General features: G+C 39.0%; 2 protein-coding genes across 4 annotated transcripts in view; both read left to right on the top strand.

Annotated features, from left to right (window-relative positions):
- Positions 1-16,606, top strand: part of YAF2 (YY1 associated factor 2) — a 32,717-nt gene extending 16,111 nt beyond the window's left edge. The window contains exons 3-5 of one of the 2 annotated variants that reach the window (XM_060777595.2): positions 1,967-1,999; positions 9,816-9,968; positions 13,857-16,606. In XM_060777595.2, the coding sequence (XP_060633578.1) occupies positions 1,967-1,999; positions 9,816-9,968; positions 13,857-14,094 (424 nt within the window). In that variant the 3' untranslated portion in view covers positions 14,095-16,606. The remainder of the gene's footprint in view (positions 1-1,966; positions 2,000-9,815; positions 9,969-13,856) is intronic. The other variant, XM_060777594.2, reaches the window with a different exon arrangement.
- A 9,221-nt stretch (positions 16,607-25,827) lies between these two features.
- GXYLT1 (glucoside xylosyltransferase 1) overlaps positions 25,828-27,887 on the top strand; it is a 34,777-nt gene continuing 32,717 nt past the window's right edge. For both annotated transcript variants that reach the window (XM_060777597.2, XM_060777596.2), the window contains exon 1: positions 25,828-26,423. In XM_060777597.2, the coding sequence (XP_060633580.2) occupies positions 25,843-26,423 (581 nt within the window). In that variant the 5' untranslated portion in view covers positions 25,828-25,842. The remainder of the gene's footprint in view (positions 26,424-27,887) is intronic.

Below are 27,887 nucleotides of genomic sequence, written 5' to 3'. Positions count from 1 at the left end.
TAATCTGGATTTTATACTGCTATTTAGAAGGAGCCTGAGCTCAAACTTGCTAGAAAGGTTAAAAAGAATAAAAAAAGATGTTTTTGGCTATGTTAAGAGCAAGAGGAAGAACAAGACAGCAATAAGAATATTGTGGATTTACAGTCAATTTTGAAAAGCTAACCAGGGACAGAGAGGTTGACTGTTTCACACATTATTTGCCTCATTCTTCTCCCAAAAGGAAAAAAAAGTACTCTAAATAGTAAAAACAAACAAACAAATAAAGCAGTCAGAACAAATAAACCAGTAAGGGCACTGCAGCCCATAATACTGTAGTTACAGAAGTAACAAAGGGATACATAGTTCCCAAGAATGAATTCAGGCCTCTAAAGCCAGATGAGCTGCATCCACAAATAATAAATGAACTTGCACATGTGATTTCAGAACCAATGTGTATTGTCTTTGAAATGCTTGAAGAACAGGGGAATTCTCAGGTGATTGGAAGAGAGCAAAAGGAGGTGGTGGAAACGGACCTGAAAAATTGGACCAGCTTGATGTCAGTATCAGTAAAGTCCTGAATAGATCATTAAACAATCACTCAGTGCATACTTAGAATTGAATGCTGCGTTTATTAAAGGCCAATATAAGTTTTTGTTGCTGTTTAATAATTTTATCTCTCTTTAGATAGAATTACAGACTGAGTAAATCATGGGAATGGTCCAAACTTGATTTCAGTCAGGCTTTTCACAATATCTCTGATAGTCTTGTAAATAAATTAATAAACTGTGAGTTAGACAATGTTACTGTTACATAAATTTGTAATGGGTTGGCTGACTAAATTTAGAGAGTGTTCATAGTCATTTCCTCTTTATCCTGGAGAGAAGTGACTAGTGAGGTGCCCCATGGTTCTGTCCTGGACCCAGTAAAATGGCTTGGATGATGGCATAGAGGGCATGCTTATCAAATGTGTAGGTAATACCAATGACATCAGAGGAGAGGTAATACTCCAGAGGACAGATTCAAAAGTGATATTGACAGATTGGAAGACTGGGTTGCAACTAACAATGTTTTTTCACTAGAAATAAGGGTCCAGAAGTAGTAAAGGTACTCTGTTCTACTTTGGTCAGACTACTCTTGCAATATTCTGTCCATTCCTGGACACCACCATTCAAGGATATTGATAAGCAGGTATGTGCTCAGAGAAGAGTGACCAAGATGACCAAATGTCTGGAAACCAAGCCGTATGTGGAAGAGTTGAGAGATTTTGTTATGCTTAGTTGAAGGGATGTCATATTGAACTAGTTTTTGATGCTGCAGTGACTAGATGAATCCGTGGATTTAAATTACAAGAAAATAAATTCCACCTAAACATGAGGAAAAACTTGTTTACTGTGCAACCTGAATGACAATAAATTATACTGCTTTTTACCTTGATGTACTCTCCTCTATGGCATATTTTTCTATTGACTAAATAGCTCTTGTGGTCCCAATTCAAAGAGTTTACAATTCTTTGAAAAGAAAGTTAACCTATTATCCTTTTAAAGTTCCAGTTATCATGTTTAAAATAGTGAGTAGGGTGATCCTTTTGCCTCACTAGGATAGGAAAGTGCTACATGAGCATTGGTGGTTGTATAATATAGGTGCAATACCTTGTTCAGTATTTAGCAAGGTCAAGAGCACAGCAGTAGCCATAGAAACAAGCACTGACAGTAGCACTGACAGACACTTGCACAGTGTCCTGGTAACATCACTGCCAATCAAAGCACAGTGTGATGATAATGTCCATGTTAGCTATGTGTGAAAAAGCACCAGATGCTCAGCAACAGCTGAAGTGTCGTGATTTAGTACACATCCTCTCTCCATAGACAGCTCCAAACTAGAACAAGAAAGAGATCACTCTACCACCCCTATTATAAATTACTATGGTACAGCTATCAGGAAAACAGCAACTGACATCTGTAACTATAACTTCTGTGGCTTTTTGCAGACAGAGATTGGAGAAAACATACCCTTTTGTAAGGTAAGTAATTAAAACACCAAACAGTATCATTTCCATTCACACCCTTGTCTATTCTGTAGTTTAAAAGGCAAAAGGGTTAAGTTCTGCTGTGGGAATAATACTTCTACACAGAATAATTAAAATATTCTATGCAATCACTAGTTGTGTGAGGGGAGTGATTATTGAAGGGAGGCACAAATGCAAAAGAAAATGTGGAACTGCAACATGTACATCAACAGCAGGAACCAATTGATGGCTTGGTAGAAGTGGGAGATAATTTGGAAATATCTGCCAGGCAAACATTTGCAAAACAAAACTTACCCTTGGAATGTTCATCTAGCAACAATGATTAGGAGGTCGGCAGCTAGATTCTAAATTGGTGAATCTAAACTGACCCATAATCCGGGACTGATTCAGCATCTCTATTGCAAGATTGCATCCTGGATATGGTCCACAGTGAGGAGGAGCAAGTGGCCATGAATTCATGATTATAGTCAAACAGGGACCCAGAATTTCAGGAAAGCTGAGCTTGATCATATCAAGTTCAGGGAAGTACTTGGTAGAATCCTGTGGACAGAGATTCTTACAGAAAGCAACACCTAGCAAGGATGGGTGTTCATGAAGAGGGAGTTGCTAAAAGCAAGGGCAAAAAACATCCCATGCAAGAAGAAAAATGGAAAATATCTGAAAAGCAAAAGGTGACTGCACAGCTAACTTGAGGAGGAAGAGAAAAGAAAAGAGCATATATAGAAGGAAAGGAAGGAAAGACAAATCACCTGAAGGAATATATGAGTAGCTCAAGCTTGCGGGAACAGTTTGGGGAAAGATAAAGCTCCAAATGAGCTGAGACGAGCTAGGCAAGCAGAAAGCAATGTCAAGGAGTTTTACAAATGTTTTGGAAACCAGAGAATAAGCAAGGAAATGGTGGGATAGCTGCTCAGCAAGGATGGTAAAATGAGGACCAATCACAACAAAAACACAGAACTATTTCAGTTTTCTCTGCTAAAGAGTACTATGTGCTTCCATCCATAAGCAGAGACCCTGGCAAGCACTCTGAATTGCATTTCACAATTGCAAGCTAGACATCCTGCATTGAGCAGGAGATTAGACCTGATTGCCTGGGGGGGGGGGGGGGGGGCTTACAACTCTGCTTCTATGATTCATACAAGCAGAAAAGCAGAAGTCTGTGATTATATGCTCTCAAGTGATAAGTAATATGTGGATTTGGGACTTTGGGCCCTTCCACGCAGCCATATAACCTTGAATATCAACACAGATAATCCACAATATCTGCTTTGAATTGGGTTATGTGAGTCCACACTGCCATATAATCCAGTTCAGTGTAGATTTTATATAGCTCTGTGGAAGGGGCCTTTGAGTGTGTATTGTGCTTTACAGCTCACTGTTTCATTGTATTGGTCCCACTTGAAAACCTTGAGGTGAGGAGCAAAGCAAAAATGTGTGCCACAAAATAGAGTGAATGTATTTCAGGACCTCATCGCTCTAGAGAATTAATCCACTTTAAATCCAGTTGCTTCCTCCTGCAGAATTCTGTAGTTTAGTGAGGACTTTACCAGCCTCACTGAACTACAAACCCCAGAATTCTGCACTTGGGTGTCTGTGATAATGACACCTTTGCTTTCTGATAGTTTGATATACACACATTTTGTTTCATGCCCAAAAATTAATTTAAAAACATACTGTATAAAATTTCCTTTAGATTATGTATATAAAATACATGTGAAATATAAATCAATTTCATGATTAGACATCTGGGATGCCCCATAATATATGCAAATATATGCAAATATTCCAAAATCTGAAAACATCTGAAATTCAACGCACTTTTGTTCCCAAATATTTTAAATGAGGAATGCTCAACCTATACATGGCCAGATCTATACTGTTTTATATCTCAGATAATCTGGGATCAGATCCTGGGATATAGGTCAGTGTAGATCCAGCCCATACCTAAATGACAATCCAGGAATTATTGAGACTGAAACGAAGTTCTAATTAAGTCTTCATGCATGCATGCATGCAGGAAGTGGGGGAGAAAAGGAGAGTGAATAAATGCAGGGTTTCACTGGGCTCACAAAAACTGAGCCATGTTATATATTACATGAAAATCACAATGTATGTGGAAACCTCTTTCTGGAGACCAATGCACTGATATCTCCCAACCTTCCCCTTAGATCTAAGAAATATATTAACACACTTTAGTTATGCCAAAGGAATGAGTATATACATATTGCTATTTAGAAACACGGTCGAACAAAGTGCCTTCACAGTTGTGTATTTTCACTTAGCTGTAAGAAATCGTATTTATTATATTATCTATATTATAATAATTAGTTTTATTAAACTGCAGAATTAATTTTGTTAATTTTGTTAGACTCATATAAGAGGGCCTTTTATTTTTAAAAAAAATCTGGAGTAGTGGAGACCATTACATTCAAGAAATACTTGCAATCTTCCACAAAAAGCCCTTTGAGGTGCAATATATATTGAAAGGGCAAATAAATTGAATGATGGGGATGAGAGCAAAAAATGTAATTCAGACAAAGAGCCCTTCCACACAAGACAAAAATCCGTGCCAAAGCAAGTTTCTAAAATGTGTAACATTCCGTGCCTCACTCAGGAAACATTTCTACTGATGTGCTTCCTATCACCATTCTTGTTTTTGATTAAGCCTATGCCGATGTTCTCCTTTTTTTAACCCATAGACCTGACTTACCCATCACTGATTTAGATATATAGTAATATATAAAGTATGTACTGTACATACTGTACTGTGTATGCATTTTTAACACAGTTTGAAAAGGAGCAGGTGTGATGTAAATTGAGTCCAGTGAGAATTCTGGGATAATTTCCAGTGTATATTCAACATTTTTCAGTTCCTAGTATTGTAAAAATTAGTAGTAAAACTGTCATTTATTGCTGCGGCAGGCATTATCCTTAAATGTTTATCAACCTCAATGTTTATTACCTGCAAAATGGAGCTCCTGGTGGCACAATGGGTTAAACCCTTGTGCCGGCAGGACTGAAGACTGACAGGTCACAGGTTCGGATCCGGGGAGTGTGCAGATGAGCTCCTTCTGTCAGCTCCAGCTCTTTGTGTGGGGACATGAGAGAAGCCTCCCACAAGGATGGTACAAACATCAAAACATCCAGGCATCCCCAGGGCAACATCCTTGCAGATGGCCAATTCTGTCACACCAGAAGCGACTTGCAGTTTCTCAAGTCATTCCTGAGACTAAAAAAAAAAAAAAACCCTGCAAAATGAATGTATTAGTTGTTTTTGTCTGGGAGTGCATCTATATACTTTAGAAGGAGTGTAGTGTGATAGCACTAACTTCCATGACTTAATGTATGAAATCATGAGAGTTGTAGTTTGGTGAGGCACCAGCACTCTTTGCCATAGAATCCCAAGGATCTTGTAAAACTATAGATCCCAGATTTCCATAGTATTGAGCCATGACAGCTAAAGAAGTATCAGACTGCATTAATTCTACAGTGTAGATGCACCCTAGTTCTCTGTGCACTTTTTGAATGCTATGTTACGATTCCTGATATGCAGTAACCCAGAGAAAGGTTTGTATTTGATTTTGCAATTGTTAATAGCTCTATCTCTGTGTCACCAGATTACATCCAACTCCATGCCTCTCAGACACTATTTTCTGGTTGATGGATCTCTGGATTCTAATAAAAACAATGTAGATTGCACAAATCTGATGTTTATTTACACCTTATTTAGAGCACCATAATAGTATGCAATGCATTCATGACAAGAATTTCTTTGGGATTTATATATATAAAGGTAATGATTTTTCTCCAATCTGGAACTTTATAGAAATTATTAGACTACAACTCCCACCAGCCCTTACTCTTGGCCATGTTAGGCTCAGGACACTTGAGCAGAGAAGATTGATAACTAACTTAATAAATGCATATTCTTTGAAATAATCTCACTGCTAGACAAAATGATCTTTTATTTCTGTATAAGAAAATTATATCCCAATTTTGAAACAAGTTGTTGCAGTATATATCATTTACTCAAGATGAGATGTACCAATACTGTGCGGTTGATGCAAATGATTTTCCAAGCAAGGATTGAAGCAAGCAAGGATTGACATAAACAAATTGTTATACTGTATGATGAAACATATGCCTCTTCAAGTTTTAATAATCTTGAACTTTTTTTAGAGTGATAAATATAGAATCTGATTAAAGTAATAGTTTTTGGTTTGTTTCTAATGTGTAGGGTTTTTTTTAAAGTAATTTATCTCATTTTTACAAAACCATTCTGTACAACCATATTTTGCATGGAAATAATTCCACTCCCCCAAATATATAATGTATAGCATTAACAGTAATACAATTAATGAATATAATAGTATTTAGAGTGGTCGGTATTAACGTTATAGTTAACTTTGGAAGTGATTATGTCTTTTTTAAAATGAATATGCATTTAAGAATTTAAAAATAACTTTTAGTTACTTCTTTTTTCTTCTTTTGTATGCTAGTATGCTGTTATATTTTCAAACATTAACATGAGTGATGGGAATCATGCGCTCAAAGAGGCTCACCAAATATTCTACCAGAAATGATTGTGGCCTGTGAACCACAATTTTCAACATCAAATATTTCCAGAGAGTGTCAGCAACACGTAATGGTTGTTTTGGAGGCCCTACCACTCCTTAAAAGCAAAGAATTATTAGAAATGCTAACCAGAAGTCATTAGAATATAATTTCAAATTCCACTGAAATGGCAATGCCTGAATGGGTTTAGGAAGAATTTAAATGTTTCTTGGAATCTCTATGTTCATTTACCCTTGTGTGTGTGTGTGTGTGTGTGTGTGTGTGTAATGTTCATAACTCAAAAACCACTTTACGAAATGACACCAACTTTGGACACAATGTTCGTATCAGGCCAACAAGTGACCATCACTCATAAAACACTAAAAAACGCAGCAAAAAAGACTTAAAAAGCCAAAAAATAAAAAATACATTATAACACATGCACAAAACCACATATATATACACAAACACACATATATACACATATACACACACAAAACACATATAGACAGACTGGGCCACAGCAATGCATGGCAGGGGATGGCTAGTACGTGTGTGTGTGTATATATATATATAATGTAATGTTCGTTTGTGGGATTAACATAACTCAAATACCACAGGACGAAATGACACAAAAGACACCTAACGGACCAACAAGTGACCATCACTCAGAAAAACACAATGGAAGGGACTTAAGAAACCCCAAAAACCTAAATGATGATATAGTGCATGCATAGAAACAACTCGCCTGACCTCGCCCCCTCCTGCGCAAGGGAAAGAGCTGGCCATACCAGCTTTGAGAGGAAAGAAAGAGGTAGAGAAGTAAGAAAGGAGAGAAAGCTGAAGGGAAAGAAAAAGTGGGGAAGGAAGGGGAAGAAGAAAAGGAAAGAAAAAAGGAAACGAATGAAAGCGGGAGGGAAGGAAGGAGAGAAGGAAGGAAGGAAGGAGAGAAAGAATGAAGAATGAATGAAGAAAGGAAAGAGATAGGATGGAGATAAGGAGGGAGGGAAAGAGGGAAGGAAGGAGAGAAGAAAGGAAAGAAAGAGGTCGAGAAGGAAGGAAGAAGAGGGAAGGGATAGAAAGGGGGGGGGGAGATAAGGAAGGAAAGAGGTAGGGAAGGAAGGAAACAGACTGAGGCCACAGCAAAGCGTGGCTGGGGACAGCTAGTGTATATATTTTATTTATTTTTATTTATTTATTTCCGGCATTTCTACCCCGTCCTTCTCTACCCCCGAAGGGGGACTCAGGACAGCTTACATTTGGCACATTTTGATGCCATTAAATATAACAAAGCAATATGACAATATATATGATTTATCTTTAATATACAATATATATGTGTATAATCAAAAATATAATTTCCATTGAGGTCAAAGAAAATTGCTTTCAGGTAAATGGATACAGCACTGCGGTCCTGGTTTGCCAACCGAGAGATTTATTTCTATCTATCTATATAACTTTTTAAAAAATAGCAATAAGTGCAGTCTATCTCAAGAATATATCACTATGTCCAAAGAGATCTTCCTTCTTGTGTTCAAAGTGATATTTCCCACTTACTACATCTTGGTTAGCAAACCAGGACTGAAGTGCTGTATCCATTTACCTGAATGCAATTATCTTTGACCTCAATGGAACTTATTTTTGATCACACACATATATAGTATTGCACTGTTTTATTGGTATACTTTGCATATTAAAGATAAATCACATAGTATACTAAATCAGATCATCACTCAAATTGGAAGTTGAACATTTTCTGGGAAATACTTGATTCAGTAACATTGTTTTATTGATTGCTTGTCATTACTTATTTTTGATTTAGCTAATATGTAGTTTGTTTCCACTTACTTTGGGGTCCCATAATTACTCTCAGTAAGTTTTCTTGTGAGATGTAAGAGATCCAAAAAGGAACCCTACTTGTCAACTCAGCAATCACATATGCAAGGATATAAAAATTGCAACCCAACAATGAAATCCTGTGTCTGCCCACTGAGAAGCAATTTCATTGAGCTCAGTGGGACTTCTCAATCAATATGCATGCATCAAAGTATGGTTCATTGAAGACAAAGAAACAGTACAATACTAAGTGAGGCTAGTGAAGAGTGGAGCAACAGAACCTGGCTCATGCTGGTCAGAACAGAAAGCGTGGGGAAGCTTTATGAGCTTTTTTTTTTTTTTTTTGGTAGATTTAAAAAATGTTCCATTCCTGTTCCCATTGGAAGGAATAAAGTGGTTGGTAACTGGCATAGTTGAGGAGACCAATCTTTTCTTGAGAGAATGACCTTAGATTAAGAATATTCAAAGCTACCCATATCCTCTGCTGGCATCTTACTTTTAACACGTACTCCTGCTAATAGAAACACCAGCATTGATGGACAGAATTGGACTGTATATTCCATAGCTGGTAGAGCTTGCTGATGCCAGCAGGATGTTGCTTCCACCATCTCTCCCTAAGACAGCAGATCTGGGGCTGGGGTTGATTTGTCTCTCTCAGGGCCCTTCTGCAGCATCTAAACTGCTGAAGTTACTGGGTTTGGTGGTGGTGGGGAGGCTAGACACTTTAGTACAGTGGCTTCCGACCTTTTTTTGACCAGAGACCACTTTGACCAGGAACCACTGTGACCAGGGACCACTCTCCAACACTAGTACCAAAAGGGTAAGGAATCAGTTTTTAGTCAACTTTACATTCAGTTTGGTTATGTGGAGTGCTGATTCAGAAAACTACATTGGATAGACCACATCAGCTATAGTTTCTGATATAGAATATGTGCCATCCAGTAGTCGCCATCTGCTTGCCCGCAGAAAATCATATTTAATAAGCCTCGGCACTGTAAGAGGGTTTTGCGAGACCAGTCACTCTGTTGCAATGATGTAGTAACGGTGAGGCTGTGGACCATATTTTACCGTTTGGGAACCACTGCTTTATTTGAATTGTAAAATAAATGCTGGAACATTGTTTTTCCAGACTTTTCCTGAAAACATTTGACTTTTTGATCTGGCTTGATTAAAGCACTTTAGTTTTTCACACATTCATACCAGAGGACATCATAACATTTTGATCTAGTTGAGAGGAACTTCTTTGCTTCAGAGTCTTAGCGTTCTTTGGAAAAGGAAGAGTTTATATATACAAATGTAATCATAGTTTGGTGTTGAGCTCTTATGTACTGTGGACTATATGATTAATTTACAGAAATAAATGCAATGTATTACTTTGAAATGTAAGCATTCATATATATTTATATATATCTACACACAGGAAACCTCGACCTGTTTCTCAGCTGGTTGCGCAGCAGGTTACCCAGCAGTTTGTGCCCCCGACACAGTCAAAGAAAGAGAAAAAAGACAAAGTAGAAAAGGAAAAAAATGAAAAGGAAACTGCTAGCAAAAAGAACAGTCATAAGAAAACCAGGTAAACCTTGAGATTGTTTTGTGCTATTTAGAATATATTAGGGTTGTGATCTTCATTCCTCTGTAAAAGTCTTTGAAAAGAATAGCTATGTTATTTCATTTCATTTTTATGACATTTACTATGACATCCCAGCTCAATATGGAGATTAAATAAACTCTGTGTGACATTAAAAGAATATTTTCCTGCCTTTAGAACAGATGGTTAATCATGAGGAAGATATATTCAATTTAAACGTTTGTCAGTAAGAATGGATTACAGGATGGGGAAATAGTTCTCCTATGTATTTATTTGAAAGGATCTGAAGGCCAGTTTTACATATTTGTTTTTGGACAAAGTGAATTCATCTATTTATTGAAAATATATATACTGTATATACTTGAGTATAAGCTGAGTTTTTCAGCCCTTTTTGGCTGAAAAAGTCCCTCCTGGCTTATACTTGAGTAAAAAAAGTCCTTCCTGGCTTATACTTGAGTAAAAAAAGTCCCTCCTGGCTTATACTTGAATCAAGGTTATTTATTATTTTGCTCTGTTATTATTATTATTATTATTACATTTACATTAATTTACTTTTTTATTTTTGTTACATTTATTATTTTTCTCTTATTACATTTATTATTTTATTCTCTAATATTATTGGAAGGATACATAAGCACATTTACATTGAAGAATGTTAGAATAATGGTTTAATCAGATTTGGGAAGTCTTACCTTAAATTACAGTTTTATGTAAATACTCAAAAACATTTACCTTACTGCTGCCTCATATAATATAATTTTATTGGTATCTGTTTTAATTTTGAAATTTACCATTAGCTGCTACATTTCCCACCCTCAGCTTATACTTAAGTCAATACGTTTTCCCAGGGTTTTATTGTGGTAAAATTAGGTGCCTCGGCTTATATTCAAGTTGGCTTATACTTGAGTATATACGGTATTTTAAACTGTACCAAATATCTCATGTGTGTGTGTGTGCTTTTTTAAAAACCCCTGAATTTTAGTATTTATATAGCCTAAAACCAGGACATGTTTACCTCTCTCTTGAAATTCAGGACATGAAGTCTGTCTTATGACAGTGACCATATCAACAAAGATCAAGTCAAGCTACAGATGCAACATAGTTTTTGGATCTCTTCACATTTTTCATGCAGTTTCAGACTGAGGAAAAGGGAATTTACAAAGTAAATCTGAAAACCGGATGATTATTCCAGCTCTTTACATAATTCAGAAATGCTCAGATGAGGGGGAAAGAATTTCAGCTGGCATCTGGCATGTATCTGTAGTTGCAGAATTTAAACCGTACTGATTGTATGTATTGCATATATTGTGTAAACAAGATCCCAACTTTAACAGGATCGAAAATGTTATTTATGATTTTGTTTTCTATATTGTTCATGATCTCATGTGAATGGGCTGGAAAAGATCATTGTCTTAGACAAAGGAAACAGTATAGAAACCACAGTCTCCCAAGTGGCAAATGATGCCACCAGTAGCCATCATTTCAATATCATTAAATATAACTGAGGGAGAACTATTTTAGACCACCAATTTTTCATTGTTAGAAACCGAAAAGGGAGGTTAAATTCAATTTCAATGTCAAATTGTGCCTGTCCCATGGTGTCTAGGGGAACAACTTGCTATTTTTTAGGTGAGGGATTAGATGGTGTGGCCCACTAAGGGCAAAAAATGCCCCAGTCACCTAAGAAGTTAGCCACCCTGCTTTAGATTTGCATGTATTTCTACATGCCACAATAAACAATAGCCATAGATCAACAGTCTGATAGTATGAGACAATTTGTATGCTTATTTCTCAGTCTTGGGTTCTTAATTGTGGTTACTCAACTATGATTCATAACTGTTGCATTCTTCCTGGTCTCTGTGGCTCATGCATATGGGATTTCCCCATGTCTATACAGAAAATCCCATTTGAGTGGATTAGATGGAAGCTTAGACTCAGATAATCCAGTCCATATCAGATAATTTGGATTATATACTTTGATCATCTGGATTATGTGGCAGTGTAGAAGGAGCCTTAGTCTTTGGCAAGGTTGGGGAATTGGAGATTCACCCAATTTTAGAGAGAGCTTTATATAACTGCCATAAAGAGGATGCCTGAGTCTCATACTAGAGCTCTTTGCTGCTTGCTGCAAACTAAAAAGGCAGTACACCTATATTTTTCAATTCTCCTATCAGCTCCAGCCAGCATGACAAGGACTAATGAGATCTGGAAGCTAATAATATCTGGAAGGCCATAGATTCCCATTTGTACCCCAGGTGGCTGAAATATGTAGTATCCTACTGTTTGATCTTATTGTTAATTTTGTTATTATGAGAGGTCTTTAAGTTTGACTTAAATCCGGTTGCTGTTCCTAAATACACCATTGAAATAGCTGTTGAACTGTAAGTCAGCACTTATGTATATCTTTCTGTGTCAGATGATCTATTTTAGTTGGAACTAGCTATTAGATCTAGGTTAATGTGGGCTGGACCCAACAGTTTTTCATGTTTGACTGTATCTTTGGAATTCCTACCCCTGGAAGATGTCTTGTTAACTTGGACCTGAATGTTTTCAAGCTTTTTCAGAAGGCTTTGAGATCTTTTTTAGGATACTGAAAAGTAAAGGTGCCACAAATAAAACTGTTCTGGCCTAATTAACCATAGCTTCCTGTTACATCTGAATCAGCAAAATGCAGTTATCATGCTTGAATAAACCAGGATCTGAAATGTCTAAAGTAATTCAGACATTAAATGAAATTGGTTAATGAACCCAGAAAATCTTCAGTGTAGTATGCCAGAAACAAAAGGACAGGAAGGACAATATAGGCAATAAGTTTTGTGCCTTTAGCTTAACAAGATGAGAAATGTTACACTTGAGCTGGTTTTATATGGAACTCTTATGTTCAGAGGCAGTATGCAATTAAATACAATTTCTGAAGAACAACAGCAGGAAACAACATTCAATATATGTTGTGTCTGTGACTTTCCAAAAATATTTAGATATTATCCACTGTGGAAAGTAAGATGCTAGCCTAGGTTGATTTTGATTTGATGCAATAGAGCTCTTATACTTTTATCTCCAGACTTGCATTATGCACTCTTGGACTTGCCATCAGTGCTAGATAATAGACATTCCAAATGATAGCAGTGACACAGGTGGTCAGCTGTTAAACATATGTGAAGGAAACTACTTAGAAACTCAGATGAAATTAATTTCTAGTGGCAACAGTTACGGCCATAACATTGTAGTACAGTGGTTCTCAACCTGTGGGTCCCCAGGTGTTTTGGCCTACAATTCCCAGAAATCCCAGTCAGTTTACCAGCTGTTGGGATTTCTGGGAGCTGAAGGCCAAAATATCTGGGGACCCACAGGTTGAGAACCACTGTTGCAGTATTTCAAGTTGTGAAAATAAAAAGAGGTTAACAGAAACATGCCGGGTTGTTTTTGTTTCCTTTTTTGGGTGCTCCCAGGTTTTCTTTAATGTGACATCTTTTCTTCTTTATCCTAGTATGCTTGACAAATGTACTCTGTTCCCACAATTGGGACAATTCCTAGTTTTGGATGACTTGTTTTATTAAATATCTGACTTCCGTTATTGCTCTATATTCACAGTAGTGATTAGCAGAGTTTTAATAGGCTATTAATATCAAGCTGTAAGCCACTGGTTGAACTCCGGTTTGGATATGCAAGGTCCTAAAATCAGCACTTGGCTTTTCCAATTACAACATTCTTAGAAAAGGTTTCTGCCTGAGATAGATAATGCAATTCTAGATGAATTATCTTCCCCAGAGTAAGGCAGCTATATGTGTATGTGTGGCATCTAAAGATGGCTTTCAAGGAAGAAGTGAGGGGTTCTGAATTTCCTCCTTAATTTGATTATTTATATTGTTTTAGGCCCAGGTTGAAAAACGTGGATCGAAGTAGTGCCCAACACTTGGAAGTTACTGTTGGTGATCTGACAGTCATTATTACAGACTTTAAAGAAAAAACTAAGTCACCCCCTGCTTCCAGTGCAGCTTCTGCAGATCAGCACAGTCAGAGCGGTTCTAGTTCTGACAATACAGAGAGAGGAATGTCCAGGTCGTCTTCACCTAGAGGAGAAGCCTCGTCGTTGAATGGAGAATCTCATTAAAGTTTATTTACTCCTGTTCCTTTAGTCTTTCCTCTCCAAAATTTGCAAATATACACAACTTCTGCCAACAGTTACCACATTTTCATGACTTGTTACCCACCATGCACGATTTGTATGTTTACTCAAATATGATTTATGCCGTTTTATACAAGTAAAGTGCGGCAGTGAAATTAAATTTCATTGCCATATAAAAACATTTTCAGATCAACTTTTTAATCTTCATATACAAAGGTGCCATGAAAATGTGGTTTGAATGTTCTTGATGCAGTGTTACTGGTAAGTCAATTTTCACCTTATTTTAGTGAATTCTAACACAGCTCTTGGATTCTATACTATTGGCATGTACTGAATTAAATTTTTATAACATAGTTCAAGCTGCCTAAATATGTATTATTTGAGAATTGTGAAACATAGTTATATGTATGCAAGTCAAAGATCAACTTAATCAATTATTGCTGCAAAAGACTTTTCGTAATGATTATCTTTAAAACACCTGCTGGTACTTGGTGTGGTTGAATAGGAAAAATGTTATTAAATAAAATGTTTGTATGAATTTTTGCCAATGTCTGACACATTTTACTAGATTACTGTTACCAGTTATGTTGCTGGCTTCTCTGATATCTTTCTCACACATTTAGAACATTTGTTGTAATTGTTACAAGCAAAAAACAGAGTAAATTGTTACAAGCATTAACTGTTCTAGCTTTATAATTCAAGTATAGTACTACCTTGTCCTTATACACTGGTAATCAATGTTAAGGAACATTAATTTGTTCTCAAGGTATTAGCCATTTTCTGTTTTATTTTCTTTTATAATCTAGATTTTAATACCTAACTACTGTCAATCCCTTGAAACCCAAAAGTGATACTGTTCTCATTAGGCCCAAATGATCTTTCCTTCTCCCAGAGTAGCTCAGTGTTAAAGTGTTATATCAGTTCAGCTAAAGGCTGGGATCCAAAGAGGCTCTTCAATTTGTAAAAGAGTTTTAATGCAGGCTTATGGTTTTCCTTTTCTTCTTCAGTCACGTCTTTTTGCACTGTGTCAAAGACCATTCCCAAAGATCTCTTGAGTCTTGGAAGTGGGCAGTGCAGATGACTGGAGCTGGAAGAGGCAAGCCTTGGAAGCGGTGTGTGTGTGTATTTGCGTGTGAGTGGAAATTCCCTGTGCAGCCTTTTGGATCCAGGCCAGTTATATTAATTGTTGCACCAGAGTGAATAAATAAGTAGTGTATATATATATATATATAACATTTGCTCCTATATCAACCTTTTCTTTTTAAAAAAGATCCTTTATTAAATATTATAGAACAAATCATAGGAAAATGCAGTTCTTTCTTTTTCGATATAGCTGTGAACATTTATGCATTTTAGCAATATATAGATACAGAACAAAAACATTTACAGTCCCCTTCAGTATTATATAAACTTTCCGATAAAATATTTTTATGAGTATAGGTTTTGCAGTTTTGTTTACAATCAGTTTAAATGTATAAGTTAAGCAACAGTTCTTTCATTAGAACTATAATAAGAAATACAATGGAAGGGAAGATGGTTTATAGCACTAAAAGTGTTTTCATACTTAAGCGTGCCAATCAAGGATGCTCACAGCTCTGAATGTACATTCAATCCTGAAATGACTCTGTAGCTTGGTCTGCTGTCCTAACCATCCAGAAACCATTTATTATAATTGACAGCACAATCCTATGCATGCTTACTCAAAAATTTGGTTCAGTGATACTTTCAACAAAGTAAATTGTATAGGACTGCAGTCTGCTATTGATGCTACATCCTTTATAAGAGTATGAGCCCCATGGTGCTTATGAATTGACTTTTAAGTAAATGTACTTAAAATCAAAATACCACTGTTATTATTTGCATCAATCATTAGAACATTCTATTTCATTCTTCTCTAAATTTGTTATGTCTTCCTGTTGCTCCATTATTTGCTCCTACCAGCATTTTATACCTTCAGATACCATCACGAATAGACCAAATCCATGAAGATACAGGCTGACTCAACAAAGATGGCTCCTTTTACTGTAGGGTCATCAGCAGATAGAAGCCTGGAAGAACAAAAATATATCTAGTTAAATTATATATTGAGAGTATATCCTGTTGAAGTCAGTCGAATTTAAACACATAGGCTTGGGCTGTTAAACCTATATATTTACACTGTTCATCTGGTTCCTGATGGAAGAATCACCACATCCTAGCAAGGAATTCACTTTTTCTCACAGAAAGTTTTTATTTTGTGAACCAGTATAAAACAACAGGATGGGAATTTTGGTAATAAGTTTAACCTAAACATATTAAATATAACAGACCTTCATCTAGAATAATGGAATTTTGTAGCCCCTGACAGTTGTGATGTTTGCTGATTTATTGTAGTAATGTATTTTTTCTGTTTTAAACTGCAGTACTTCTACAGGCACAATGGTACTGTCTATTTTGTACAATGTTAGTTGTAAAATACACTTAGTTGCATAAAATGAGTCTGATGTGATATCTAAAATTTGCATACCTCATTTCTTGGTGTTGCTTTTCAAAACAAAAACTGTTAAATGGGATTTTGAATGGACTACTACTGACATTGTTAAAGTGAGATGCTATGAAACAGGGTCTTCTTGTTTACAGTTTAATAGTTTTTTAAATAATCTGTCAATATTTTTATTGCTTTTTAAACAAAACCTTGAGAGCAATGCCAAAAACTCAACAACCCCCAATAATAATCAAATAAGGATTTCTTTACAATTAAATTGTTTCACAGTTACCCTGTGTATTGAAAAAAAAAGTGTAAAAAGGCTGCATGCTTCACAGACAAAAGAGTAATGGTGTGTTCACCTGACCAAATTGATACCTGCATATATAGTAGATCACTTCGGTTGGGCTTCCCAGCCAATGAGTCCAGGATGTTCCCACCTCTTTTTGGACCTGTAGTGTATGAGATCTGCCTTGCTTGACAAAAGACTGGTGCACACAAAGTAGTTGTAAAAAATAAAGTCACAACTATATTGGTTATAGTTGTAAGTAAGGTTTACTCATACATATTGATCTCAGATCTAGCCATCGACCAATCTAGCCATCATCCAATACTCTGGCCTATTGCTGGAATACATGAGAAGACAGGAAAGATCTATGTGGGCCAATGCCCCCATGTAAACTCTCCCTGCTACCAAGGAGTACAGAAAAGATATCTGCTCCAGAGCTGGGCAAAACCCCATTATGCCCGTAGAGAACCCCCATTTGTTTACCAATTTTTATTTTTTTGTCGTGTCAGGAGCGACTTGAGAAACTACAAGTCGCTTCTGGTGTGTGTGAGAGAGAATTGGCCCTCTGCAAGGACGTTGCCCAGGGGACACTCGGATGATTTGATGTTTTTATCATCCTTGTGGGAGGCTTCTCTCATGTCCCGGTATGAGGAGCTGGAGCTGATAGAGGGAGCTCATCCGCCTCTCCCCGGATTCGAACCTGCGACCTGTCGGTCTTCAGTCCTGCCAGCACAGGGATTTAACCCACTGCGCCACCAGGTGCTCCTGTTTACCAATGCCTTTGTGACACTGGCAATCTATATTCCAGATCTTGGACCTATGCCAATTGCTATCCAAGTTGCGACAGAAACACATAATACAAAATAAGATGGCTTCAATAAAGGGTGGGAAGATTGGTTGGCTCTTGGAGAATACTGGTGAGTGTGCATAAGCAGCCATCTAAATAAGCTTCACCTGACCATATGGGTTGCTCTGGTTATGCTTCCCAACCAATGAATTCAGGCCATTCCCATCTCTCCTCCTGGGGCAGGAATGATGTAGGACACTAGGAAGAAGACCCAACCTCCATTACAGGACGTGATCCACCACACCCTCTGAACAGCGAGTTGGGCAGCTCTTAAGAATATCCACTCATTATATTTCATATATGTATATGGGAAACCCACTGGGCGTCCTTGGGTAAGTGCATTCTCAGAAAGGCAATGTCAAACTCCTCTGAATACTGTAATTATTACCAAGAAAACCCTACAATAGGGTTACCATAAAATGCAGTCAACTTGGAGGCATGTAACAATATTGGAAAAATTCATATTTCACATTAGAGCATCATCCTGTCAAGATTATTTATTTATTGTGTCAGAAGCGAACTGAGGGTACAGTTGTAATATATTTAAAAACAAACAAAAGTTGAAAAACATGGCATTATACTAAATGTCCACTATGAGTGCCTCTGGTGTTACTATAAGAAGGTCCTCCATTGTGCATGTGGCAGAGCTCAGGCTGCATTGTAATAGGTAGTCTGTGGTTTGCTCTTCTCCACACTCTCATATTGTGGACTTCACTTTGTGGCCCCATTTCTTAAGGTTAGCTCTGCATCTCGTGGTGCCAGAGCACAGAAGATTAGTATAATGGGCATTGATTAGCAGTGGCTCTCCAGGATTTTAGACCAATATTTTTCCTCATCCTCTCTAAAAAATAGTAGAGAGATATGCAATCAGGATGGAAGGAAGAAGCAATCCTGTTGTGTTACCTCGTACATCCTTTTACAGCAATTAACATGATTTGCATCTTTCTGGATCCTATTGCATTTTCTTCCACTCCAACAACTATATAAAAGAACTTTTGAATCTGACACTATAATATCACAGCACTGCATCTGAAGAAGTAGACCTTATATCCAAAAAGCCTTATCAAATTAAAAGAAAAGCCTTAAAGGTGATGCTACATTCTTTCCCCTCTCCCTCCAGTTTAATGAGAAATGCTAAACTAATGCACCATCTGAGTTGAAGCAGTATAGAATATGTTATATGTTATGGGGAATATGATGGAATGAAATGTAATTTAAATATTTTATAACAAAGATAACAAAATAGAGCAAATCAGTTGCTGAGCATCTTGAGATAAAGTAGCCATACAAAAAGAGGGCAATCCTATCAACAGTCTTATCAATTGGAAAACAGTCTTATTAATTTGAAAACAGATTAAGGCTGAGATCCCTTTGGCCAGTGTACATTACAGTAATAGGCATAAAATGGTTGAAGATATGCAGCCAAGGGTGGGGGAATAACAGGAAGTCGCCTGTGTCAATACAGAGAGCCGCCTGGCTTGGCGCTTCTGAACTGTTCACTGACTGACAGAACAGCTTTCTCTGGCAACAGGGATGCCTCTATCTGATGGCATGCAGTGCTGTGAAGCATGGCAAAAAGGAGTTATTCTGGCATGAGTCACCAAGAGGATTCCCGCTTTAAAGTTCACAAGGACTGTAAATATAGAATTCATAAGCCCCTCCAGTCATTTGCATAACATACCTTTGTTTCCATTATATTTTGCAATTGTCAGACGTTTGTCTGCTTTTCATAGCAGAGTACAATCCCCATAGCGGTAGAGTTCATGTGGTTAGTAACATATAACTACAGATAATAGCGAATATTATTATTTTCAGTAGAATCAATGGCAAGAGTGATGAGAAGAGGGTGTAGTAGCTTATACAGGAGGTCCTAAATGAAGGGTGCATCTATACTGTTGGATTAGAGTAGTTTGACCCCACTTTGCTATGGTATGGGGGTCGCAGTTTTACAAGGTCTTTAGCCTTCTCTACCAAATAGTCCCGGTGTCACATTAAACTACAACTCTTATTTTATTTTATGTTTTCGTGTCAGAAGCAACTTGAGAGACTGCAAGTCACTTCTGGTGTGAGAGAACTGGCCATCTGCAAGGATGTTGCCCAGGGGACACCTGGATGTTGTTGATTTTTACCATCCTTGTGGGAAGCTTCTCTCATGTCCCCACATGGGGAGCTGGAGCTGACAGAGGAAGCTCATCTGTGCTCTCCCTTGATTCGAACCTCCGACCTACCAGTACAAGGGTTTAACTCACCGCGCCACTGGGAACTCCACAACTGCTTATGAACCCATAGCATTGAGCCATAGCAGTTAAAATGATGTCAAACTGCATTAATCCATGGTGTCACTGCACCCTAAGTAAAAGGGCATATATTTCTTCCACCAATATGGTGTGTATGTGTGTTCGTATTATAAAAAATTTCATTAGTTGTCTTTGTCCCGTCCAAAAAAAAACGGCATTGAATCTCGGCCGTGTATGTGTACTGTGATCTGCCCTGAGTCCCCTTCGGGGTGAGAAGGGCAGAATATAAATCAAGTGTTATTATTATGCAACATCTAAAGTGACAATCGACCACTGAATCTTGTTTAGATAAAATTATGCAGTATACAAGATAAGTAAAATACACTAGTAGTTTTGTGGGAGGGAATTTAACTCTACAGTTCTACTAAAAAGCATTTGAACCTATATTATCAATGGATCAGAAGAAAAGGCCTGCGTTTCACAAACTGTCTTCCACCTAGTACTGTATATATGAGAAGTTCACATATTTTACAAATTCTTTTTGTTTCCGGAATGTGGTGAACTTTCCGCATAACAAGGTTGAGGAGAAAGAAGTGTTTCTTTGTGGTTCCTTTGTAATTATCTATCTGACTAATTGCCATGGCATGCCAGTCTGATGAGATGATGCAAGTTCAGAAATACTGGCGAGAGCGCATTATTTTTAATAAGCAGAACTCATCAGACTTCTGTTAGGCATGTTTCTGGGGAAAAAACTATTTTGTGGCACATTCGTCCAAAAGACAAAGTTCACCAATTTAATCACAAGTTGTAAAAATACCAATGATTTGCAGTATTAAACAAGTTTAAGCAGGATGTGGTCCTTGTATGTCTATTTGCATAGTCATATTGAAGGACTTAGCCTTGATGCATCTTAGGCTGGATCTACACTGCCCTATATTCCAGGATCTGATCCCAGATTATCTGCTTATCCCAGATTATCAGTGTAGACCAATGGTTCCCAATCTTTGGGCCTCCAGGTGTTTTGGACTTCAACTCCCAGAAATCACAGCCATCTTACCAGCTGTTAGGAACTGTGGGAGCTGAAGTCCAAAACACCTGGAGGTACAAAAGTTGGGAACCACTGTTGTAGACTCTAATAATTTAGTTCAAAGCAGATATTCTGGGATCAGCTCCTGGGATACAGTGCAGTGTAGATCCAGCCTAACATTCCTCAAAATGATTCAGTTAAAAAGAGGCATTCTTCCCTTCTTGTTTGTTGTATGTGTAAAGCCCAAAGAAGCGTTTTATCACTTTTTTGTCTTAGTGACTTCATGGCAGAGAAAATCTCAGTGTCCCATTGAGGCACATCTCACCTTGAAAAGGAAAGAAAAATACTGTGGATTCTGGAACCAGTTTGAGTCTACCTTCTGTAGTGAATGTAATCACCTTCCTGGCCTTGAATATGGGACCTCCATGTAGTCACATCGGTATAAGGGGGCATGAATTTGTCATATCAGTTTACATACAGTCATACTGTAGTAGCTATAGGGGCTTTATTAGTTCCTGTCATGCATGTACAAGGGTGCCTAATCAAATAGCCTTTCCGCTTTCCTGTCATTTTGTCTTGGCTACCGATTGGATGGGGTGCACATCCAGGTAGATACTTCAGCCTTCATATGTGGTGCCTTCTCTCTCTCTCTCTCTCTCACACACACACTTTGTCCAAATGGCAGTGACACCCCCAAGTGTGTACAGAATTGCAGCATTAACTGGATAATCCTATGCATTAACTGGATAATCCTATGCAAATATATCCGTTAGTATTACTGAGTGCTTACGCCCAGGAAAGTGGGTGCAGGACTGAAGGCATATGGTGAAATCTTTAGACAGGGTTACTCAGAAGTAAGTCCCGATGGATTCAATAATATTTATTGCCAAGAAAGTGATGTATAGTAAAATTGGTGTCAATCTTCATTAATTCTACAGTGTAGATGCACCCATGTTCAAATCAAGCATGAGTTGAATTCAGTCAGAGCAGCTTCGAAGTAAACATGCAAGGTATTGGACTCCACAGCCATTCCCTTTTTCGCACCTACTTTCTTGGGTGCATCTACACTGCAAAATTAATGCTCATTGACATCTCTTTAACTGCCATGGCTCAAAGCTTTGGAATTATGGGTGTTGCAGTTGAGTGAAGAACCAGCAATCTTTGGCTGAGTTTAAACTGGCCTATATCCCAGGATCTGATCCTAGATTATCTGGCAGTGTAGATTCATATAATCGAGTTCAAAAAAAGATATCTGGGATCAGATCCTGGAATATAGGACAGTATAGATCCATTTTTAGGAAGAAAAAACTAAAGACTTCGTAAAAGTGCAACTCCCATGAATCTGCTGCTCTGAACCGTGACAGTTCAAATGGTGTCAAACTGCATTAATTCTATAGTGTGTACAATGTGCACTTCTTGAGAACCAGAAGTTCCCCTGCAATTTCTGTATCTTCAAAGTGGCCTCGGACTGCAGGGGCTGCATTCATACTGAAGCATTAATACAGTTTGACACCACTTTAAGGCTGTGGTGGTTTCATGCTATAGAATGAAGAGAGTTGCCCTTGGGCAAGGCCCCAGAATTCTTTGGGTCCTTCTACACTGCCCTATATCCCAAGATCTGATCTCAGATTATCTACTTCAAACTGGATTATATGAGTCTCCACTGCCAGATAATCTGGATAAGAAGATAATATGGGATCAGATCCCGGGATATAGGACAGTGTGGAAGGGGCCTTTAACAGGGAAGGCCCACCAGCATTTTTAATGGCATTTGAGAGCCGCAGTTTGAAGATGCCCGGATAAAGGCCATGGGTAAGGTTTCACTATCCAGGCGGATGCCACCTGGAGGCAGTAGAGAGAGGTTGTCCCATTTATGTGAGTGGCTGAACCATTTCATGGTCAAAAGTATTGGATAAAACTGATAAAATAAAGGGAGCACAAGCAGCTAAATATCTTTAGACCAAAAGCAGGCAACAGAAACCACATTGTCTGTAGTTTTAAAGAGTTCTTCCTCTGTGCATGAAGCAGGGCGTTGTGGGCAAGCATACAGATGCTGAGTTGTTTGTTCTGCTCCACAGTCATACAAGGTGGAGGATTGTTTTAGGTAGTGCCATTTTGCCATGTTGTCTTTTGATCTGCCCACTCCACTTCTGTGTCTGTTCAGAGATTTCTAAGTTGCTCTTCCTTGGTTTTCCCCTGGAGGAAGACATGCCATCCAGATGGAATTGCCTGATTTTGCACTAAGAGCAGTGGTGGTTCTCATGAAACTTTTCCTTTATTTAAGTCTACTAGGAGGAGGCTGATAGCTATACATGGGTGGCTTTCAATGTTCATCCTCTCTTGCAGTTGGCAGCAACTTCTTGTGGCACATGGGGGGGGGGGGGAGAGGGATGGCAGCTAGCTTATAGAGCAGGCATGGGAAAACTTTGGCCCTCCAGGTGTTTTGAACTTCCAACTCCCACAATTCCTAACTTATGGGAGTTGAAGTCCAAAATGCCTGGAGGGCTGAAGTTTTCCCATGCCTGTTATAGAGTCTACCAATAGCTGCAGATTTAAGACATCCTGCAATTATTCTACATGTTTCATTCAGTGCTATATTTACCTGCTTCACGTGGGCAGATTTATGCCAGACGGGGTAGGCATACTCAGCAACTGAGCAAGACAAGGCCAGGTCTGATGTTCTTATTAATTCTGGGTCTGCAATCCATGCACTATCATTATATATTATATATTATCAGTAGTAATTATATTTAATATATTTGTATTACTATATTAGAATATAATATATTGTATTATTAGTATTATATCACATTACAATACTGTTATCAATATATGTATATACAAAATATTGTGTTATTGTCATAGCACAATATCAGTATTATGTATTACTATATTGTACTATACCACTGTGCTGCAATATTATTGGTAATATTACATGTAATATATAATTATATATTATTATTATTTGTTGTTGTTCATTCGTTCAGTCATTTCCGACTCTTCGTGACCTCATGGACCAGCCCACACCAGAGCTCCTTGTCAGCTGTCACCACCCCCAGCTCCTTCAAGGTCAATCCAGTCACTTCAAGGATGCCATCCATCCATCTTGCCCTTGGTCGGCCCCTCTTCCTTTTTCCTTCCATTTTCCCCAGCATCATCATCTTCTCTAAGCTTTCCTTTCTTCTCATGATGTGGCCAAAGTACTTCATCTTTGCTTCTAATATCCTTCCCTCCAATGAGCAGTCGGTCTTTATTTCCTGAAGTATGGACTGGTTGGATCTTCTTTAATAATATTGTTATATTGTACTATATTATTATACCACAATATATATAATATACTACCAGTATTTCATACTGTTAGTATTATATGTATAATATATTGTACTATATCATAAGCTGTAGTATATATAATATATATTATATTAGTAAAGATAAAGGTTTCCCCTTGACATTAAGTGTAGACATTAAGTTTAGTCATGTCCAACTCTAGGGGGTGATGCTCATCTCCATTTCTAAGCTGAAGAGGCGGTGTTGTCCGTTGACGCCTCCAAGGTCATGCAGCCGGCATGACTGCATGGAGTGCCATTACCTTCCTGCCAAAGCAGTACCTATTGATCTATTCACATTTTCATGTTTTCGAACTGCTAGGTTGGCAGAACCTGGGGCTAACAGCAGGAGGTCATCCCGCTCCCCGGATTTGAACCAGCAATTTCAGCAGCTCAGCAGTTAGGTCACTGTGCAACCAGGGCACAGTGGCTTATATATTATATTGCATTATATTATTATACTACTATATAATATATATTATTATACCTATATATCTACTACCAGTATATTATACTATTCATATTATATAATATGTTGTACTATATCATATTAGTATTATTACGTTACAATATTATTATTTCTATATATTATTATACTGTATATATTGAGGGGCTCTCGAGTGATGTTGCAGGAGATACCATGGATAAATAGCATTTAGACCAGGCACGGGCAAACTCCGGCCCTCCAGGTGTTTTAGACTACAACTCCCACAATTCCAGGACACATAATATTAACTGAGAACACAGAAATGCTGGACCACTCTAACAACTACCCTATCCGATTATACAGAGAAGCCATTGAAATCCACAAGCATGTGGACAATTTCAACAGAAAGGAGAAAACCATGAAACTGAACAAAATCTGCCTACCAGTATTAAAAAAAACTTCAAAATCAGGACAGCAAATAAAGAACAACACTCAGAAGATAGGGGAATTCTAGACAAGAAACAATCAGGGCCAGCTATCACCTCCCAACAAAGGATTCCCCCAGGCAGGAAGCAGACAAGCCTTGAAGTTGCAAGGCTATTCAATGCTAATCAAATTGATCAATTGCAGCATTTACACTTGTCTCAAGCAGACAAGATTCTTTCTCCCACCCTGGACATCCCACAGGTATATAAACCTCACTTGCCTAGTTTCTAACAGACCTCACAACTTCTGAGGATGTCTCCCATAGATGTGGGTGAAACGTCAGGAGAGAATGCTACTGGAACATGGCCATACAGGCCGGAAAACTGACAGCAACCCAATTATGAGAGTTGTAGTCATAGCATTTAGCCAAGGCAGTATTTATTTATCGTGTCAGGAGAAGCCCAAATAGTTGCATTGCATTTTTTAACAAACAAACAAAACACAAAGTTTGCAAGCTTGGTAGTTGATTAAATGTCCTTTGACCAGTAGCTGGCCACTTGGAGTGCTTCTGGTGTTGCCCATTGTGCATGTGGCAGGGTCAGGTTGCACTGCAGCAGGTGGTCTGCAGTTTGCTCTTCTCCACACTCAGCAAGAGCAGTGATCCAAGGGCATGCGTTGGACAGTGACGTCATGATCCCAACGTTTTGGACTTCATCTCCCAGCATGCCTCATCATTGGTCAAGGCAGCACGGGCGCCTGGGAGTTGAAGTCTACAACGCCACTCTTCCCTCCTGGGCCTGCGTTGCCCGGGCGACACTCGCCCCACCCCCTTTGAAGCCACGCCCCCGGCTCCTCCCCCCGCAAGGGTCGAAGGGCCTCGCTGTGCCCGCCCTCTTTCTCCTGCGGCTCCTTCCTCCCGCACTACCGCAGAGGCCTGCTTCTCCCTGGCCTTGGGCTCGCGTCGTTCCTTCTTGCCGCGCTGAGGCGCTTGGTGGAGGCGGCCCCACTCCCGGCGAGGCCCCGGCTGCGGCTCCGCGGTGCAGCCGGGGCCGAGGGAGGATGCGTCGTCGGCTGGCGCGGCTGGTGCTGCTGTGCCTGGGCTGCGGGCTGTGCTCGCTGCTCTACGCCTTCAGCCAGCTGGCCCTGGAGCAGCAGCAGCAGGAGGAGAAGGATGGCGCCCGGCGCCAGAGGGCCTTCCCCCTCCGCAGGCAGCCCAGCGGCGCCGCGGCCTGGAGGCGCCCACAGCAGAGGAGGCGGGAGGCGCCCGGAAGGTAAGATGGACAAGGACTTCAGGGGGAACCCCGCACACTCTGGATCACACGCACTCCTCAAGTTACAAACATCCCACTTGCAAACGACTCACTATTAAGAACGGGATGAGACAGCAGGAAGTGAGAGAAATCTGGTTTGTTGTAGGTTTGTCGGGCTATATGGCCATGTTCTAGAAGCATTCTCTCCTGACGTTTCACCTGCATCTATGGCAAGCATCCTCAGAGGTTGTGAAGTCTCTTGGAAACTAGGAAAATCGGGTTTATGTCTCTGTGGAAGGTCCAGGGTGGGAGAAAGAACTCTTGTCTGTTGGAGCTAGGCGTGAACGTTTCATTTGGCCACCATTTAATGGCCTAGTAGTTTTCAAGGCCTGGCTTGTTACTGCCTGGGAGAATCCTTTCTTGAGTGGTGATTAGCTATCCATGATTGTTTCTTGTCTGGAGTTCCCCTGTGTTTGAGTGTGTTTTTTTATTTGCTGTTATAATACATTCACACCTAGTTCCAACAGACAAAAAGTTCTTTCTCCCACCCTGGATATTCCACAGGTAAAAGGTAAAGGTTTTCCCCAGACATTAAGTCTAGTTTTGTCTTACTCTTGGGATTGATGCTCATCTCCATTTCTAAGCCGAAGAACTGGCGTTGTCCGTATCTCCGCGATCACATCTCCATTTATGAACCGGCGCGAACTCTTAAGATCTTCTGGGGAGGCCCTCCTTTCGTTCCCACCACCGTCACAAGTACAGTTGGTGGGGAAGAGAGATAGAGAGGGGGCATCCTTGGTGGTGCCCCCCCCCCCGCCTCCGGAACGCCCTTCCAAGGGTAATAAGACATGCCCCATCCCTCCCCTCCTTTCATAAGAGCTTGAAGACCAAGCCTTTGAGAATGACCAGTTCTAGTCCAACCCAAACATTGTTGAATATGGCCTTGCACTTCTTACCTATTACCTCATCCATCCCTCTAATACAGTGGTTCTCAATCTGGGATCCCCTGATGTGTTTGGCCTTCAACTCCCAGAAATCCTAACAGCTGGTAAATTGGCTGGGATTTCTGGGAGTTGTAGGCCAAAAATATCTGGGGACCCCAGGTTGAGAACCACAGACCCGTACCTGCTATTACCATTAGCCTGTTATATCATTGTACTTAATTCCCGGCCCCCTCATATCTTGAGTTTGCACTAGCCTTGGCCTGGCTTTTTAATTACTCTGAATAGGCAGGATTATTTTTAATATATATGTGTTATTGTGATAATTTTATACCTATGTTGTTTTCTGAATTTTATGTTATGCTGTTTACTTTGTCTGTTTCAGTGATGTTACTTAGAAACAGGCCTGAGACCCCCTCGGGGAGATAGAGCGGTATATAAATAAAGTTTTATTTAAATTATAAGGTGATGTGGCCAGCATGACTGCATGGAGCACTGTTACCTTTCCATTGGAGCAGTACCTATTGATCTACTCACGTTTGCA

Source organism: Anolis sagrei, chromosome 5 (genome assembly GCF_037176765.1).
Source record: "Anolis sagrei isolate rAnoSag1 chromosome 5, rAnoSag1.mat, whole genome shotgun sequence".
NCBI lineage: Eukaryota > Metazoa > Chordata > Lepidosauria > Squamata > Dactyloidae > Anolis > Anolis sagrei.
This window is presented reverse-complemented; position numbering and strand designations above follow the sequence as displayed.